Here is a 19228-nt window from a genome sequence, read left to right on the forward strand (position 1 = left end):
TGAACCCCATTGTTTAGGGTGTGTATGGAAGTTCTGTTAGGTAGGTATGATTGACTAAATCGTTAGCAGTTGGCGATTAGCCCAATTTCTAGCTCCTCCCCCCTCCCCTGAGGTGGGTGGGTGGGGCTAAAAGCTCCCACCCTCTTATCACAGGGTTGGTTCCCCCTGGCAACCAGCCACCATCACTCCAGAGTCACCTCATTAGCATAAATTCAGGTGTGGTTGAAAGAGGCTTATGAATAACTAAAGACACTCCCCTCACCCTTATCAGGAAATTTTACAGGTTTAGGAGATTTGCCTGGAAGCTGGGACTAAGACCAAATACATAATTCTTACTATATCATGATATTGCAGTCCCCTAAACCCAGACACTGGGATTGGGCCCTCGAGTTATAGATTTCAGTTCTAGTCTTTCCACCTGCCCTGGTGCTGTAGGAATTGCCCCTAGGAACCTTAGTCAGTGGAGGGGAACCAGGCTGGGAACCTAAGGAGAGCACCAGGAAGCTTTCCATAGTGTGGCAGGCCAGGGGGTAGGGTGGGGCACCTTCTCAGGTACCCCTTGGGAGATGTTGGTCCTGGCAGCAGGGCAGGAAGGGCAGCCCCAGTCTCCCCAGCCGCCCTTCTGGGCACCAGCAGGTCCTGAGTGAATCTCTGCTCCAAATTTGAGCTCTGTCACCCAGAGTTGGGCATACGCTCAGAGACAGTCCACCTTTGCAGTGCACACAGGGAAATTGAGTCAGGGTGGAGTGGGTAGAGACTTGCTGGAGTCACGAAGTGAGCCCTTGGTAGAAGGCAACCAAATTCAAGTCTTAAGGCTACCTTGCAGGTGTTGAAGGGATATGCAGGGGCCTTTCTGCTTCCTCTGTCCTCACATGCAAACTTCTCAACTTTGTTTTCTACAGCACTGTGGCCCTGGGCCGGAGGGGTGTGGGAGGTGGCGCAGGTGTCCAGTAAGTAGTTGTTGAGAGAACCAACTCCCCACCATGCCTCTACATCTCTGGCCTCCAACCTGGGAGCCCATGTCTCCCCTCACGGCATCTCTGCCTGGGGCCTGCCTCTTTCCCTGCGCCTCAGCCCTCAGGCCCATGCTCCCTCTATCTAAAGTGCCCTGAGACATCAGGAACATCAGTGGGCCGTAGCAGCTGGCTGTGCCAGGACCTAAGGTTCCACATTAAGGGAACATCTGTTGGCTGGGCCTTCGAGGGCATGGTCATTCCAGGAGCCAGGAGACCATAGGCCAATGTGACTGGGTGTGAATTCCAAAACAGCCAGGTCTGAATTCTGAAAGACCAGGTTTTCTGCATTTGGAAGCTTTGGGTGCCTTCTTGTCCAAATGCTACCCGTAAGTCAGTCATAGACCCCAACAGAGAGGCTGGGAGCCCCTGAGTCCTGCCCTAGGCCCCCTTGCCCTGCCTAGCGCCTGTCCAGGCATCCTCTGTGAGCGGTTGGTGGCACTCCACTGGAATTTTTCCTCACCTTGCAGGGCTCTGCTTCATCTCCTTGCCTGGGCCTCTCTCAGGGGAATGCTTCTCAGGGACACCTAATTGAAATAATGAAATTAATGCCAGTAACAGCAGTGAACATGCATTGAGTGAGCCTGGAGTTCCAAGAGCTTTACATGTATGAATTCATTCATCCTCACGACAGCTCTCTCGGTCCACTCTTTCACGTCCACTCTCGGTCACTTGCTGACTGTCCTTTATCTGGTAAAGAAGCCCTCTCCAAAGCCCATATTTTTAGACCCCTCAGCAGGATGTGGGTCCCTTCCTGAAACTACTCTTCTGTCAAACCCTCCATGTGGCCGCCTCCCTCCTCTTCGTTTGCCCTCCCCGTAGGAATTACATCACCGCATGCACCCTGACAAGTGTGGGGTTCCCTGGGGCTCCCTTCTCCATGCCCTTCTCACTTCATGCACTTTTCCTGGGTGAATTGCTCTCCCAGGGCCTCATCCCCTCCCCATGTGCTGAAGGGGGAAGCAGGGCTGGGCCTTGGGGGGCCACGTTAAGGACTTGAGGTCGTAGGTCCTCTGAAAGGTGTGCACTGCTGGGGGTGGGCTGTATGTCCTGACCAGATCTTCCTTTTGAAAAGATCACTGTCACATCCTTGTGGGGTCGAGCGAGGAGACCATGGTGCTAGTGAAAGGTAGCTTACCCCTTAACTCGGTGGGGGTGTGGGGGGATGGGGAATAGGGCATGGATCTCACAAACATCTGGAGGTCAGACCACCAGAACATGGTGACCAAGTGATTATGGGACGAGAAGGAGACATAGCAAGGGTGGTCTGTTACCGAAACCCAACTTTGGCTGCCGTTTGTTCGAAAAACCAATACTCAGGAGATGAGTTTTGATTGGAAAGGAATATGAGCTTTATTCAGGACACCGGCCACTTGGGGAGAAGGCAGGCTTGTCCAAAGGCCAACTCCGAGGTTTCTGCCTGGCCCCGAGATTTTTAAAAGGGGTTTAGGGCAGTTGATCAGTTAAGGGAGTGCAGTGGTCTGTAACATTCTCGATTATGTGCTCACGGCAGACGCCAGCTACAGATGTTATGGGGGCGCTCAGAGGTCGTACAGGAGGGTCTGGTGACTGGTGCAGAAGGCCTGTGTTCTTTTTTAGGAAAGAAGGTGTCATCTATGGATATACAAAGAAAGGCTCAGTTAATCACATGGGTTAAGGGTGCTTGCTAAAGCCCGAAGACTACTGGGTTGGCCGGGGGGCCGAAGTGGCTTCAAGTCTGTCTAGCTGGCACTGAGACAGAAGATGGGGTTGTAGTGGGAGATGCTGAGTTGAGTCTTGGACAGGCTGGGTTTGGATTACCTCCAGCCCCGGGAGGCTGTTTTCAGGGAGTGCAGGTCTCAGGATCGGGGATTGTCTGTGTGTAGCTCTGTCCCTAAGTCCATGAGCCGATGATCTTGTCCAAGGTGAGAGGGGTGAAGCACCAAGGGCAGGGCAGCCACCAGTACCTGCTTTCAGTCAGGGTGGGCAAGGCGGGCCCCATCAGGGAGGGTGAAGATGTGGGCAGCTGGTGGCCAGAGGCATTTCAGCGGAGAGGAGGGATAGAGAAGGAGGAAGGGGTGGAGCATGAAGGGAGGTGAAGAAGTGACCCTGGGGAGTGCAGAGAACTCCCAGGAGAGGCTGGCAGGGGCTGGAAGGAGAGAGAGAGAGAGAGCACGAGCACGGTAGGCAGAGGGGCAGAAGGGTTAATTAATTAATTAATTAATACTGGCTCATCAAGCTTGTCATCTGTCTCTTGCTCCCAGCAGTGCATGTCCAGCAAGGTACCAAGTCTTGATGATTCCTAAACACCCCTTAGTCTGTCCTTGCTCCCCCTCCAGCCCTCAGCGTCACCTGAGCTGGGCCTGTGCCACCACTGCACTGGCCTCTTCTGTCTCTGGGCTCTGCGTCCCTTCACAGTCCCCAGCCTTGGCCACACAGGCCTCTGCCCAGACAGCTTTCCCCTCTTCCCCCCCCCCCCCCCCCCCGGGCCGGTTGCTGCTTCCCTCCAAGTCTCAGAGCTTCGCCATCTGGAAGGCCGGCGTGGGCCTGGGGCAGCACCCTTAGGCCACCAGTTCCTGGCCCTCCTCTAGGGGTAGGGAGGGCCCACCGAGGAGGCCGAGCTGAAGCTGGACCCCATAGTGATGGCAGAGGCTGGGAGGACTAGGGGGAACCGGTGTGAGATGATAGTGGGGTGCTCCAAAGACCCCCAGCATCTCATGCTTAGGGATCCTGCCCTGGCCTGGTATGGGCCTGCTTCTCCCTTCCCCACAGTCCTCCCAACACCTTGGGGCTGTGAGAGATATAAAATCAGGTGAGCACTCCCTCTCCACCCCAGGAGCTCCTGAAATGTCCCAGCTCCTGTTTGAGGGGGTCTTCCCAGGATGAGGCTGAGCCCTGCCTCCCACTGTGAGCCTCACCTTCTCTCCCTGAAACTGTTCCCTCCCCCTGCAAGGGCCTGGCTCACCAGGGTGTGTGTGTGTGCCTGCCTGCATGTGGGTGGTGTGTGTAGTGTCTGTGCATGTGTGGGTCTGGGCCCCCTCTCACCGTGGTTCTCTCCTGCACAGGCTGCCCTGGGATGTGGGACAACCTCACGTGTTGGAAGCCTGCCCGCGTGGGTGAGATGGTGCTGGTCAGCTGCCCTGAACTCTTCCGAATCTTCAATCCGGACCAAGGTGAGTTTCCCCCTGGGCCTTCCCTAGGTCATGATTGGTCTAGCCTGCTCCCCACACTTCAGCTCCAGGCCTTCTAAGTACCAGGGACTTGGGGCCCCCTGCAGGCCAATATTCCCTGTTCCAGAGCTCCCATGCTAGTGGGAGCCTGAAACTACGACCCTGCTCTGCAGGCAGATGGAAGCACCCGCAGACATGGCTCCCAGGGTGACGTGGAGATGCGCCCTTGTGCGTGAGGCCAGGCTCTGCTCTTGGGTGTGGGTTCCATCACTTACCCATTTCGGACCTTGAGCGAGGCAATTCACCCCTCTGTCCCCCGCCCGCCTTTCCCTGGTCTGTCAAATGGCAATGTGGCATAGTGACTGGGGAATCCATTCTCTTTTACTTCTGGAACTCTAGCAACGGTGACTCTGCCTGGAGGGCAGGTGCTTGTGGGAGGTGGCAGAGGGGATAGTGGCAGTATGTTGGGGTGCAGCACCCCATCTGAAGTCTAGGGAAGACAGAGTTTAGCGATGATGCCTCCCCTCCCCTCCCCCTACTTCCCCTTCTGGGGCGTTTAGCCACACCTCCCACCTCCAGACCTGCCAGCCCAGAAGGAGGGTGGCTTTAGGCTCTCTCATCCTGACATCTGGGGGACTGGGCGTGCCCCAGAGCCAGACAGGAAGTGAATTTGGAATCAGAGACAAACTCAGGCAGTGCTGGAGTGCGGGGTGCAGTGGGCCAGGTGGGGGGGCATCCATGCGGTGGCAGCCGGTGACTCAGCCACAGGGCTGCTGCGTTCCTATGGAACCCGCCTCCCTCGCTTCCTCTATTCATGTCCTCCTCTCATTCATCCTTTACCTGAGGTTTCTTGAACGTGTACTTTGGGTCAGGTACTGTGGCAAGACTGCTTCTTTTCAACAACAGAAAAGGCAAAATGAATCAGCAGTAAACTAAGATTTTAAGAAAAACTCTCCTTCACACTGTCCCTCCCTCTGGCAATTGCACGGTGAATGTGTTATTTACACGTGAGCCTTAATGGCTCATTAAGGCAGGGCCCTTTAGCGTCTCTGTTCACAAAGCTGGATTAGTGAGACTTGCTTTACATGCTTAGAAAGGGGAGAATGGCATTTCTCATTCTATTTCATGGCGCCCGGGGCTGAATCTGTTCGCTGTAGTAGTTGTTACTTTGAAGGCTACTGACGATGCGGGGGGCACCGATCTCCCTCCTCCTCTCAAATGCCTCGGCTCATCTCTCCTTCACTGGGTCCCATTCTGGAGGGAGAGGTAGAAGTCTCCCGTGTCTGGCCCACCCCCAGCCTATAGTCCTCATGCCCCTGGGTCCCCAGCAGAGTTTGGGCGTGGGAAGTGGGGGAGGGAGGAAATCAGCAGGACCCAGTGAGAGCAGACCCAACTTCAGCTCCCTCGTTCACCTCTGGGTTCTCTCTCTTTCTTTCTTTCAGTGTGGAAGCTAGAAACCATTGGTAAGAGGAACCTTGGAGAGGACAGGCTGCTGATCATCTGTCCATCTGTCCATCCAGCGGGAGCCCAGTTCTGACTGCTGGGAACGGGTGGGGGTGGAATGAAAGGCTCCTCAGGGACCAGATTCTCCCTCCACCCCCTGCCCTTAGCCATCCGGGGAGGTGGGGGACACAGGCAGATGGAAGACACAGCCCTTGGCCTCAGGGTGCTTATGGGCTGATTCGGGAGGATAAGACACACTCGTGGAAGGGATAGAAAATGGGCATTATACAGGCCTGAATGTGTGTGTGAGCCCATGTAGATACTGACATCCTCAGTGGCCTTGACGTTGGAATGGAGGGCAAGCTTGAGAGCAGGGTAGACCTAACTATGCGGCATGCAGGCAGGATAATGAAAAGGTCAGGAAAGGCTTCCTGGAGGGGGTGGCATGTCAGCTGTGTTGGAAATAGGATTTTGAGAAGTGGAAAGGAAATGAGGGTTCACTGCTAGCAGGGGGTTCATGATAAGAAAAGGATGGAGGTGGAATAAAGAGTCAGGAGAGAGAGAGAAAAAATGTCCATGGATGAAGTCCCAGGCTCCCTTGGATGGGACAGGTTTGGGGCTGAGATGGAGGCTTGTGGACCCAAGAAAAAACCGAAGTCCAGGACCTGTGTTGCTGTTCCTGCCTTTTTCTGGAAAAGGCCCAGTCATCCTTTTCCATTCCTCTCCCAGTCCAGAGGCCCTCCCACCTTCCTGACAGTATCCCATTTCCACTTCCTGTGGCCCGGTGGGGAGAACTGAGTCATGGGCCATCATTAGCATCACAGAAGTACTAAGCAAATGGAATTGATGCCGGAAGGCACGGCGTGTGTGTGTCAGAAAGGTGTGTGGCTGCCATGTGTGCTGCAACCTTTTGACTGAGACCCCACCCCTGTCCTTCACACCAGGGCCAGCCTTGGCCTTGGTAGAGAGTTCACCACGCACAGCTCTGGCACGCTGATGGCCGTGCGCGCTGACTCATGCCCATTTCTGTGCTTTGCAGGAGAGTTTGATTTCCCTGACAGTAACTCCTTGGATCTCTCAGGTGAGGGGATAAACGGGCCCACCATGGGCTGGTTGGAGGGAGGCCATGTGCTGACACGGGAACTTGGGGGCCCGGTTCTGGGGCAGGCAGGGCCTTTCTGTGGCTGTGTGATCTTTGGTGGGGAGCACAGATCTTTCTGGGAGCATAGATCTCTAGAAGCCATACTGTGGACTCCAACTACAGATCCCCTAGATTCGATGACCCCTGATAGTTTGGAACTCCCACAGGTGCAACGGTTGTTCTCCAACTTTCACCGTGACCACAGTCACCTAGGGGGCTCCTTAAGACTCGGATTCCTCCCCGCCCCTCAGAGTCTCTGTTTTAGCGGGCTTGGGGTGGGGCCTGAGAATGTGCATTTCCAGCCAGTCTTCCCAGTGATGCTGATGGGCCCGTCTGGGAAGGGTGCCCAATTTGGGAACCAGTGCCCTAAAATCCTGTGCTCCTACGAAATTGCTGGGGCAAAATAGTCTAGTGAAGTGGGCGCAGTCACAGCAAGGTTTTGACAATCTAGAGAGTACTCCATCTTCTGGAGATTTCCATCAGAACAATAGAACGGCAAATTCGTGGAATAGTTCTGAACAAAAAGATTTATACGTTTCTGTGCCCACACTGTCTTATAAAAAGAAACGGAGAAAGGAGGAAAATAAAAGAAAGGAAATGGCTTCTACCTCTGGGACACTTTTAAATAATTGCTTTTCAAAGCTAACTTCCCTTTCCTCTTCCCACCACCCTGCTGTGGGCAAAGCAGAGAGGAGAGGAGGCCCAGCAATGGGAAGGGACTTGGCCAAGGCCATGACTTCTCCGGGACATGCAGACCTTCAGAGGACTTGGAAGGAGGTTGCCAGTAATAGCCTGACATGGATTTGCTGGAAGAAGGAGGAATTTGGCATCAAAATGGGTGGTGGAAGCCATTCCTCTTCTCCCTGGGCCTGCCAGGCATCCTCCTTGTCCTACGTCACAGGACTCTGAATTCGAGAAACGATGGAGACCAGTAGTCTCCCTACTCTGGGCAGAGCTGTCTTCTGTGGCAGGGTCACCCACCCTCTGCTTCTTCCCAGAGTCCAGGAAGCATGTTTCTGGCTCTCTTGGCAAAAAAGGATTACCGTCAGCTCTTCCAACTCAACTGGCAAGGACGTGGGATTGGAAAAGTAGAGGGGTTTCCTGTCTTGGGTCTGCCCTTGCCTCCTTCCTGACCTCCCCAGAGGTGGCCTTGGCCACAGCAGGGGAAACTTCCCAGCAACATGGGTGCTGGAGCCCCTTCTCTGTGGAAGTGTCTTGTTGTACACAAGTTCCTGGCCCCTGAATCCTGTGAAAGAGAGAATCATTGCCATGGGTCCTAACATACCAGGTAAACTCCCAGGAAGCCAGTCTGGGAACAGGGTTCCATCTGGGGCCACAGTCCAGGGCTGGAGGCAGAGGGGGCTGCTTGCCTTCTCCCCTCCATGGGACATCTGTGGTTCACCCCTACAGACCATCAGGAGAGGGGAAGATGAAATGAACAATCATGAAAGGCTAAAAGGCCTCAGGCGGGGCAAAAACGAACCCAGATTCCACCCTGCAGACAGTAAATGACTCCTTCCCCTTTGGTGTCCTACAAAATGGCCTTTAAAGTCAATCAAAAGGAAATTAAAGTCCATTAGTGACAGGAAACAGACCTCTAAACCTGGGAAGACAAAAGTTTTTTTTTGTCTTTTTTTTTTAAACCTAAATACATATCTTAATAAGATCTGGCGCTAGGTTAATGGAGGTCTGGTCCTGGTTAATCAAACCAGCCATGTATCCCCTTAGTGCGGGTTCTTGCAGCTGCTGCGAGGCTCAGAGCTCCTGATGTATGAGGGGCACTCCTGCTCCACAGTCACCTGACTGGATTCCTGGACCAGAATCCGGGGATCAGAGTGCTGGTGGCTGGAGTCTGCAATGGTGATCTCACATCATTCTTTTCTGTTCACTGACGTTTGACAAGTGCTGACCCAGGGCCTAGGGAAGGGACTCAGGCCTTTCCTCGGCAAGCATTTGCCAGTTCCAGAAGAGAGGGAGACTTGGTCCTCTCAGCCCTTGTTAAGAGATCAGCTGTGCCTTGTCCTCCCCAGTGTCCTTCATGTAAAGGCTAAGCTTGAGGTCACCAGCAATCACTGTGTTCCCTCCAACAGTGGAAAATTTCACGAACCTTCAATCACCATGGTTCCCCGATGCGCATATGGGTTTCTAGAAGTTCCCACTTAAGAAGTAATTTTCAAGTAAGAATTGCAGGGTCTTCTTAAATTGTTCCCGTGCCTCACTGAGTTTTTGTTCTATTGCAGACATGAAGGTGGTGAGCCGGAACTGCACTGAGGATGGGTGGTCAGAGCCGTTCCCTCATTACGTAGACGCTTGTGGGTTTGATGACTATGATGAGTACGAGCCCGGGGACCAGGTGAGTGGCTGTCCCCACGAGCAGGTGGTGGGGGTGGGGCTGAGGAGGCTGGTGACAGGGTGCCCCGCCGAAGGCCTTGGCTCCTGTTGGGCCTATAGGTCCCTAGGCAGCGCGTGAGCCCCTGCTGTGTACCCAAGCCAGACACACGAAGGCCACGGCCTTCATTCGCTCATTCTGGGCCAAGAAGCATCTGCTCTGCTTCCTGAGTTCCTCTAGCCCCCACCACATGTCCCCTACCTTCCTGGCTACCCTTCCAGGACACTCGTCCTTCCTGTGGCCCAGCAACTGAAGGGTTGAGGCTGGGCCCAGCAGGGGGCCTCCTGGACACTTCTCCGGGCTCAGGCTGATGCCTGTTCTGATTGGTCAGTGCCCCCGCATTCACCAAGCATTTACTGGGCATCGGCAGAGTACAGACACTGTGGAAGGGAGTAAGAAGCTCATGGGGGATGGGGTGGGGGGGGAGGGTAGTAGAGGCACTGAGACGGGACAGGAGGCGGTGAGATCAGCAAGAGGAGAAGAAAGGAAGGAGAAGCTGGGTGGTGGGCCCCCGGGGTGGGCAGGCCCTGGCCCGAGGGAGCTGGGGGCTGGAGCGAGCCCCACACAGAGCCCTGGACATTTTGTGCTTTGTTCCAGGATTATTACTACCTGTCAGTCAAGGCCCTGTACACAGTGGGCTACAGCACATCCCTCGTCACCCTTACCACTGCCATGGTCATCCTGTGTCGTTTCCGGTAAGGCCCCCCCGCCCCCTAACACCAGCAGCTTTTGAGCTAGTGCAGCCCCTCTGCCCCCCAGCTCAGAGCCCTTGCTCTTCCCACCCACCCCACCCTTTTCCCTGGATGTCAGCCCTGGAGGTCCCTTAAAAGGCATTTCCCCCACCCCTACGATAACAGATGGGAAATTTCTGAGAGATCAGAGAGGACAATTGCCATGTCCAGGGCCATGCAGCAGGATGGACCCTGGGGGCAGGAGACCTCCGTGCCTCACTTTTATCTTCCTGGTCTGGATGGACAGAGGTCACAGGAGGGGAAAGTCTGCTCTCTTGGAGTCGTGGAGTCAGGCAACAAAGGCCTGGCAGTGAAGGAAGATTTAGGGAGGTGGGAAGGAGATGGGGAGGTGGGGACCCCCTGAGACAGAGCTGTGGAGTTGGCCCAGAGCAGACCTCGAAGTGGAGGAGGGGATGCTGTGGGGTTCCTGGCTTCAAGGCCTCTTCTCCCCCCGGCCTGCTGGATAGGAAGCTACATTGCACCCGCAATTTCATCCACATGAACCTGTTCGCGTCCTTCATGCTGAGGGCCGTCTCCGTCTTCATCAAAGACTGGATCCTCTACGCGGAGCAGGACAGCAACCACTGCTTCGTCTCCACTGTGAGTGCTCTGGGACCCTGGCGGCAAGGCCCTTCCAGGGCGCCCGTCCCTGTGACCCCCGCCATCCAGGTGTTTTCCTGCAGGTGAAGCCATTGTCCCCAGGGAATGCAGACATCCAGGAATGACTCTGAGTTGCTGGTAACCAGTGAGACCCCTGCTCAATGTCATTTCCTGTCCCTCAGCCTGTGTGTGTACTTGGCAGAGCAGACGTGGAGGGTCGGGGGGAAACGCCAAGTGTCGCTTGCCCAAGAAGGAAACTAGGCTTAGAGAGAGGGTTTGTCTGGCCCCTGGTCATTTAACCAACCAGTGACAGAGCCGAGGGGCTGCTTGGCTTGGGTCTCTCCACACCGTCTCCCCAGTTCTCATACCTTTGGAGGTAAGCAGAAAGGATAGGTTTTGATGGAATAAGATGGAAAGAACAGCCCAGAGCACAGGGTCTTGACCCAAGAGGCACATTTGGGTCAGGAGGGCAGGGAGGGGTCTCTCTGAGATTTCTGGGGACCAGGACTCTCCCCCTTGATTTCTAAAACCTTCATCTGGCTAAGAAACCTCATGCGGGATCCTCTGTACTCCCCTTATCTGGAGGGGCTGGAGAAGGAGGAGGAAAGTTGGGGGAGAATGAGCCTGGGGAGGGGAGTGGGCCCCCCGTTCGCCCTTCCCCCATCCTTCTCTGACATGTGTAAGTTGACTCCATGAGCAGCTTTGGCTCAAAATCACAAGATGCTGTCATGTTTAACTCTTTGAATCCGGGAATGTTGAGTCTTACAGATCCTTGGGGTGTTTGAGCCCAAGCAGGCCGAGCTGAAGGGCCCTCAGAGTTCTTCCTGCTCCTGCTGGGCTGGATTTTCAGGGCTGAGTGGGGGCCAGCGGAGGGGGCTTCATGCCTCCCTCACCCTCCCCGCCCTCTTTGCAGGTGGAATGCAAGGCCATCATGGTTTTCTTCCACTACTGTGTCGTGTCGAACTACTTCTGGCTGTTCATCGAGGGTCTGTACCTCTTCACCCTGTTAGTGGAGACATTCTTTCCGGAGAGGAGATACTTCTACTGGTACACCATTATAGGCTGGGGTAGGTCACTGGCTGTGGCCTGGACAGGCCCAGGCCTCCCGGCCAGGTATGTCCTTGGTCCCACTGTCAGGTCAGAGGAGGGAGGCACGGTCCTGTCCCGCAGCTGATGGCACACTCCTGGGACCCTTTCTTGCTCTTTCTGCCCATAGAAAGCCCACTGTCTGAAGACGTGATATGCTCAGGAGTCCTTCTGAGAAGTGAGATAGCCAAGGGTCTGGGGGATATATGGACCCCCAGGAGGCCTGGGTGTGAGGGCCATGAAGGGTCCTCAAGACTCCAGGTCTGAAAGGGAGACCTGCCCCATGGGTCAGAACCCCCTGTTTGATTGGGGGACAGTGGCCCCTGGGGAGCCCCAAATCTGAGGGGACCCCAGGGCCTGTTGGTTTTCCTGTTATCACCAGGCTCCTTTTCTTGTTCTCCCAGGGACCCCAACTGTGTGCGTGTCTGTGTGGGCTATGCTGAGGCTGTACTTCGATGACACAGGGTGAGTACGTACTCGAGACCAGACTGCACCCCCAGCCCCAGCCCCTGACCGCACCCTGCTCGCACCGTGGCTGGACGCACCCAGCCAGCCACATCTCAGCCGGAACCTCGTGAGAATGTGCAAGGTTTCAGAGTCCCTCTCCACTTCTGCGCCCAGCTCTGAGTGTCTGTTTTCCTTTTAGGGAGGGGAGGAAGGGTGTTGAGGGTGAGGTGACACCCTCACAGTCCTGAAGGGGGAACATGGCCCTTGCCCAGGAGCCCATTGGTGATTCTAACTATTGGGCTCTACTCCCTGCTTTGACAGGGAGCAGAGAAGGAAGGACCAAGGCACTAGAAGAACCAGAATGAGGCTTGGGTCTGCAGCATGCCTGAAAACTCTCCAGCCAGCTCCTCCTCAGAGAGCTGCAGCCGAAAAGCGCCACAGTGGGGCCGGGGCAATTGACTTGCTGGCATCCCAGCCCTGAGCTTAATCTCTCTTCTGTCTGTCTGTCTTTCAGCTGCTGGGATATGAATGACAACACAGCTCTGTGGTGGGTGATCAAAGGCCCTGTGGTTGGCTCCATAATGGTGAGTATCTTTGGGACAAGGACGGGGAAGAGACAGGGGCTTGGGCAGAAAACAGGGGAAGGGGGCAAAAACAGAGATCACTGCACAAGCCAGCCTTCTCCTTTTTCCTGGCTACATTATATTTGGCAAGATGCATGCACGAGTTACTTAGCTAGTCCACTAGTATTGGACATTTATATTTTCTCATTTTTCCTCATAATGAAAAATGCTACTCGGAGCAATTATGTACGTCATTTTGAGCATGAGTATTTCTTTAGACTAAATCTCTAGAAATGAAATTGCTGGGTCGGAAAGAGTACCTCTTATCATTGTCTGTGTTTATAATATCAATCATTTAAAGTTTTGTGCAGGCTCCTGAGGGATAATGGTAGCTCATTGTTTTAATGTGAATTTCTCCATATTGCTGGTGCAGCGAGGTACTTTTTCCCAAACCTTTATTGACAATTTGTTTTTATTCTGGTCATTACCTGTTTATTTCTCTTACTCATTTCTCTTTTGCTTGCTTTGCTCAGTTGTCTTTCTAATTGTTTGAAAGATAGTAATGCTTTATCTGTTAAGCATGTTGTAAGTATATTTCCAAGTCTGCATAATTTTATACAAACTGTCAGGCTTTGTCTTCGTAAATTCTGAAACTTATTTCTTATTATGGAAGCCTTTTCCCATCCTAAGACAGAAAAGTATTCTTAGTTGTTTTATAACATTTTTATGGGTTGGATTTTTGTATGTATGTCCTGAATCTAGCTAAATTTTTATTTCTTTGTCTGATCTGACATGATATCTAATCTCCTTTAGTTGTATTTTTTTTCTCCCAGTGGATAGACATTCTACCCTCTCAATTCTTTTTATTAAATAGACCATTATTTCTCAATTATGTCAAAATGTCACTTTATCAGGAACATTCGGTATACTCTACCTGTATCCTATGCTATGTTACTAAACTATTTGCTGTTTCCCCGGTGAATGCCCCCTGTGCTAGTTGTTATAACCTGGTAGCAGGTTTTGATATCTGGTATGTTAATACCCCCTTCTTTATTCTTTTTTCCTTCAAAATTTTCTTGTATATTCACTCTTTCAAGTGAACTGTCAAATATCCTTGTCAATTTGCAAAAAAGAGTGTGGTTGAGATTTTAAGAGAAATTGCATTAAATTTATAAATTAATTTGGGGAAGTGATTTTCTTAAAACATGGAGTCTTCCTCTCCAAGACGTGTCCTGATTCTCCATTTATTCCGTCTTTCCCATAGAGTCATTTTGTACAGCTTTTCCATTGTCTTGTTCAGTTTACCTTTAAAGTGTTTTCCAGTTTGATTTTGGATTGTGTCTGGGACGCATTCTGTCATCGTATGTTCTAGTGGGTTACAGCTGGTGCATAGGGAAGCTGTTCATCTTTGTCTATTTTTTCTTTTCTTGTGTACTTTTCTAAACTCTTAGTCATTCTTGTCCCTTTTCAGTTGGTTCTGATGGGTTTTCTAGGTAGAAAATGACACAATCTGTATATGAAAATAGCTTTACTCTTTCTAGTATTTATACCACTTATTCCTGTTTTATTTTATTTTTTTTTTTTATAAAGATTTTTTTATTTATTTGTCAGAGAGAGAGAGAGAGAGCTCACACAAGTAAGGGGGAGCAGCAGGCAGAGGGAGAAGCAGGCTCTCCACTGAGCAAGGAGCCCGGTGCAGGGCTCCATCCCAGGACCCTGGGATCATGACCTGAGCCGAAGGCAGATGCTTAACCGACTGAGCCACCCAGGCGCCCCTATTCCTTGGTTTTGATGAGGATGGTGCTTGCTATATAGTTTTGAGCAGTTATTCTTCATTGAATTAAGAAAGTTTCTATTCCTTGCTCTTTTTAGTGCATATTTTTTAAAAATCAGGAAATCAAATGTGTTTTGGAAACATTTACTGGAGTTATCCCTTCCCTTGGTGATGGCCTTTGACAATATTCTGATTTTTCTTCTTATGAACAATGCTACGATGGATATATCCATGCATATCTTTGAGTATGTGTGAACGTGTCTTTAGAATAAATCTCTAGGAGTGGAATTTCCAGGACAAAGGGTATGTACATTGAACATTTTCATAGATATCGAATGAGCAGAATACAAGAGTGTTCATTTCTCACGTCTTTGTTGATGTTTTGGTTATTTAACTATTCACCGATCTACAGGGGTAAGGGTAGCTTATTGTTTTAATCTGTTCATGTAAGAAATATTAGTAGATTTGGGTTTTTTGGTTTTGTTTTTTCGAGTTTTTTTGCATTTCTGGTATAAAACCTTTATGGCCATGATCTGTTTGTTCTTTTAACGCACTGCTAAATTCTATTTGTTAATATTTTGTTTATAGTTTTTGCATCGCCCTTTGTAAGTTTTCTGGTTTTGTGTGTGTGTGTGTGTGTGTGTGTGTGTGTGTGTGTGTCTATTTGTATGCTTTCTTTGTTGTCTGGAATTTGTAGTGGAGTTTTGTTAGCCTAATGAGCAATTTGTGAGGTTGTCTTTTTATTTGCTTTTTTATTTGCATCAAACAAGGAAGTAGTCTGTAAATGACATCTTTCCTAAAGGTGTTATGAAACTGATCTATAAAGGTATCTGGGCCTGATGCCTTTTAATGCATGTCTTTGATTACTTTTTAAATTTCTCCTAAGGTCATTTCTCTACTCAGATTTCCTACATCTTCTGGATTTGATTTTGTTAGTTTCTATCTTCCCATTTTGTTTAATTTTTTTTTTTATGATTTAAAATACTCTCTACATCTGTTGTCTTGTCCTCCTTCTCATCCCTAAATTTGTTTAATTCTACTTTCTCCTTTTGGATCGACTAACCTACGCAGGGAACAGCAGGTATGGTGTGGAATTCCCGGGACTGTTCGGGCACTGGGCTTGTAGTGGGAAAGAAGACTGAGAGAACTGCCTTTGTGGAGACTGCGGAAACAAACCAACAAAGCCAGACCCCAAAATAAAGTTTTTATTGATCAAGTCTACTTTTTCCCCCTATTTTTTATAATGAATTTTTATCTTTATTAATTTCCTTCTTGTGAAAGTAAAATGTGTGGCCCTTTCCCCCTAGCTTTCGATTTGAATGCTTAATTATTGTATCTTCAGTATTTATTATTTTTTCATAAGTTAGTGTCAAACTCTACATTTTTTTTCTCCAGCTGTAGCTGCTTTGGCTACATTCGGAGACTGTTGCTGTGTGGTCCTCTCCTTGTGCCTTGTTTCTATTTATTTGCACCCCCGTCCTTCCCCCTTTCTCGCTGTTTGGAGAGATTTTTGACCCTGATCTTTCTCTGAAGGTAAATGCTGTTATCGCCATTCCCAGGCAGTCCTTTAATTAGTAATGTTTACGGTTGTCCATTCTGGTTCCCCATGTTCCATTACTCTGAACTTGGAGTTTCTCCAGAGGACAGTTCCCACCTCTGCAGGAACCTCTTCTCTCTCTGTTTGGCGTTGTTTTCCATCACCCCTGATCCTGTTTGCTCTTTCTCTTCCAGAAATTGCCTCCTTTTCCAGCTCACTCATGATAATCTCTCCTATTCTTCAGTACTCCTATGAAATTCTTTTTCTTCGATCTTTTCTGTCATTTTAGCAACAGTTAAGTGGTGAGGTAAATGAGTGTTCTCAGGCCGCCATCTTGGATTTTAAGTCTAGATGGGATTTTGACTGGATTGGGGAGGGTCCTGTCGGGACAATAACAGTCCGTGCAGAGGCAGCGGTGTGGACAGTCTTTGCCCGGAACCGTCTCTATCTACATAACAGTCCATGCAGAGGCAGCGGTGTGGAAAGTCTGCCCGGAACCGTCTCTATCTACTTTGTCTTTGCTCTTCAGGTTAACTTTGTGCTCTTCATCGGCATCATCGTTATCCTTGTGCAGAAACTTCAGTCTCCAGACATGGGAGGCAATGAGTCCAGCATCTACTTGTAAGTATCATTATGTGAATGCCATTGTCACTTCCAACAGCTCTGTGGGCCCTGCACTCAGGTCACAGGAAAAGGCCTAGGTTTTGCTGACAGGGTAGACTAGCAGGGGCATTTGCAAGATTCTCTTCTGACGGAAGTGCCTTTAAAATGTAGTTGCCTGCCTACCCCTCAGCCAACCCAGTTGCTAATCTGCATGGTGATTACGTGGAAGGAAAGAGAGAGGGGATGAAATGGTCAGATCCTGTGTCACACTAGGAAAATCAAGATGGAAAACACCAGATTCCTGAGGGTAATTAGGGTCTTAGTTGGTTAGCAGTTGGATTTCCTTTGGGGCTCTTGGTTCTGTGGGGAGTTCATGAATGCTGCTGGATGCACTGTTGCCTGCTGTCCCCACCACCGGCCAGGTGTGTGCAAGTTGGTCAGCCCCCACTGGCGAGCCGGGTGGACATTCTTGCTGGTCTGGGTATTGGAAGTGGGGAGTCCTTTCTCTTCTCCACCTTCTTTCTTCAACTTTATCTCTGGGTCTGGTCTTCCTGCAACTCCCTCCTTCCTGAGCAGAGGGACAGCTGATACGTTTGAGATCGATGGGGTTTGCGGGCAAACTTTACCATTGAGCTTAGGGTTGTCTCCACTTCCATGGCCATTTGGCTTGTTTCCTACAAATATTTTTGCAGTCACATCCCTAACAGCTTGTCCCATTTGCTGTGTCAGCCCTCCACTTGTTCTGAATCACACTAAGCACCTTCTACTTCACCCATCTTGCCTCATGATCAGAAGAATGACCAGCTGGGTGTGTGGGGAGTGGGGATACTTCTCATGCCAGGGAGGAAGATCGATCCCCTGTGGTTGGCTGGAAGCATCAGATGGGTGCAGAACATCGGAGGGCAGTTTGGGGGTCTGTCCGTGGGCAAGGTAGAAGCCAGATGTGTTGCCTCCTCAGTTTTTTAAGAAGAGGGCAAGTTAGAAGGAGCCCAGGTCTTATGGCATTGGTGGGGAGCTGGTCCTGCCTTCATCAGAGGCCCCAGCCTGGGGCTCAGAACCCTGATGGCTGCCAGTGGACAAGTGGAACAGCAGAAAGTCCCCAGCAGAGGGTTCTCCCCAGCTGACCGCTGTCCTGGATAGAAGGGAGGCAGGAACTACCCAGAGACCAGTCCCAGATCCTTCCTCTCCTTGGGGCTTCCCCAGCAAGGCGGAGCTTGCCCTTGGTCTGCAGGTTCAACCTGGGCATCTCCCCTTGTGGGAGTCCTTCCTGTGGGGGTGGAGGATTGGTCAGCCTTGTTTTCCCTGCATTTAGGGTGATTACATTACATTGGAAAAAAGCCTCCACCTTTTTTTTGCTATCCATTTACTGTCTTTTTTTTTTTCATGTGTTTGCAAGTTTTTACCAACTCTCGCTTATATGTATGTGTTATGTCGCCGAAAATTGTTGATGCATATAAGTCATAAAGTCTCTGAGACCTTGCACTGGGGGGCCCATGGGGCTGGCTCCCTGCAACTAACTGCCCCTGAGGGATCATCCCTGCCTTAGTCTCCAGGACCCACAAAACAGGGCCCCCCTGCTCCCTTCACCTCCCCATCTGGCATCAGTCCTCATGCCCTTGTGTCTGCTCAAGGGCCGATGGCTCCCACACGGCTATTTCAGACATCTGAAGCTAGCAGTAGCAAAGGTGACCTCTTCTGTCCTTTGAGCCCTAGCCTTGGGTCCCCCACCCTCTGCTTCCTGGTAGGAAGGGTTTCTTCTTCTGCAATTCCTGGGATCTCTTCTCTGGGAGGCTCTCCCCGCTTCCCCTCACCCTGCCTGTGCAGGGACGCACACAGGGGCCCAGCTGCAGCCTAAATAAGGACACGCCACCGCTCCCAACACACACTTCAGCTCAGACACCTTGTCCCAGGCAGCAAGAAGCCCCAGGCTCTGGTGGAGAGAAGGGCGGGGCCAGGGCCTTTCAAGTTACCACAGGCTGGGAGCTGTAGAGTCTTCTGGCCTTCCTGATGCGTAGACGACCATTTGTCAAAGTGGTTTATACATTGAAGTGCCAATGTTTAAAGAACTAGCTAGTTGGTTTGCTTCCATTGTATAAAAAAAAAATCCCCTTGTGGTCTGCAAGCCAGAGGGGAGGGCTGACGCGGGATGAGGGACCAACTTGATGCTATGAAACTTAGCCACATATTTGAGCGTTTGCAGGGTCAGGGAGACCCAGTGAGGGGTAATCAATGTGACGGTGCCGCTGGAGACTGCAGAGCTCCTAGCAACAGTGGCCGCTCAGTCCATGCACGTTTCGGGCTCACAAACACCCAGTGAATCTGGTGGGCCGAGTCACCGACTGGTGAGGATAATCCCCATTTTACAGCTGAGGGAACTAGTTGTCGGTGAAGTGAGATGAATCCAGTAGGAGCGAGGGAAGCCGTAGCTCTGGTATAGCAGGGCGCTTGGCACTCAGCTCCACGGCACCGTCTTTCCTGTCCTCCAGGAAGTTACAGACAAGAGGTGGTGCTAACTAAGTGTACGAACAGGGCTTCCTGGAAGAAGAGGCCCTGATGGGATCCAGCCTTATAGACAACTGCCCCACCTGGAGTGCTTTGGGCCCGGGAGGTGTCTGCTGAGGGGGAGGGGAGACTATGGGGGAATGGGAAGGGGCAGGACCTGGTGGGAGAGGAGATTTCACGGCTGTGCCCAAGTCCCCTTGGGCCACCAGAGGTATGTGTGGGACTGAGAAGCCCCTTCAGATCTGCCCAC

The 19228-nt window shown here is 51.4% G+C and overlaps 1 protein-coding gene across 3 annotated transcripts in view; it reads left to right on the forward strand.

The window, feature by feature from the left end:
• ADCYAP1R1 (ADCYAP receptor type I) overlaps window positions 1-19228 on the forward strand; it is a 57279-nt gene that overhangs the window by 22930 nt on the left and 15121 nt on the right. For all 3 annotated transcript variants that reach the window (XM_044387404.3, XM_044387400.3, XM_057304418.1), the window contains exons 4-13: window positions 4058-4165; window positions 5605-5625; window positions 6645-6686; window positions 8987-9099; window positions 9733-9830; window positions 10334-10466; window positions 11380-11533; window positions 11957-12017; window positions 12514-12583; window positions 16403-16494. In XM_044387404.3, the coding sequence (XP_044243339.1) occupies window positions 4058-4165; window positions 5605-5625; window positions 6645-6686; window positions 8987-9099; window positions 9733-9830; window positions 10334-10466; window positions 11380-11533; window positions 11957-12017; window positions 12514-12583; window positions 16403-16494 (892 nt within the window). The remainder of the gene's footprint in view (window positions 1-4057; window positions 4166-5604; window positions 5626-6644; window positions 6687-8986; window positions 9100-9732; window positions 9831-10333; window positions 10467-11379; window positions 11534-11956; window positions 12018-12513; window positions 12584-16402; window positions 16495-19228) is intronic.

This window comes from Ursus arctos, unplaced genomic scaffold (assembly GCF_023065955.2).
Source record: "Ursus arctos isolate Adak ecotype North America unplaced genomic scaffold, UrsArc2.0 scaffold_3, whole genome shotgun sequence".
NCBI classification, from domain to species: domain Eukaryota; kingdom Metazoa; phylum Chordata; class Mammalia; order Carnivora; family Ursidae; genus Ursus; species Ursus arctos.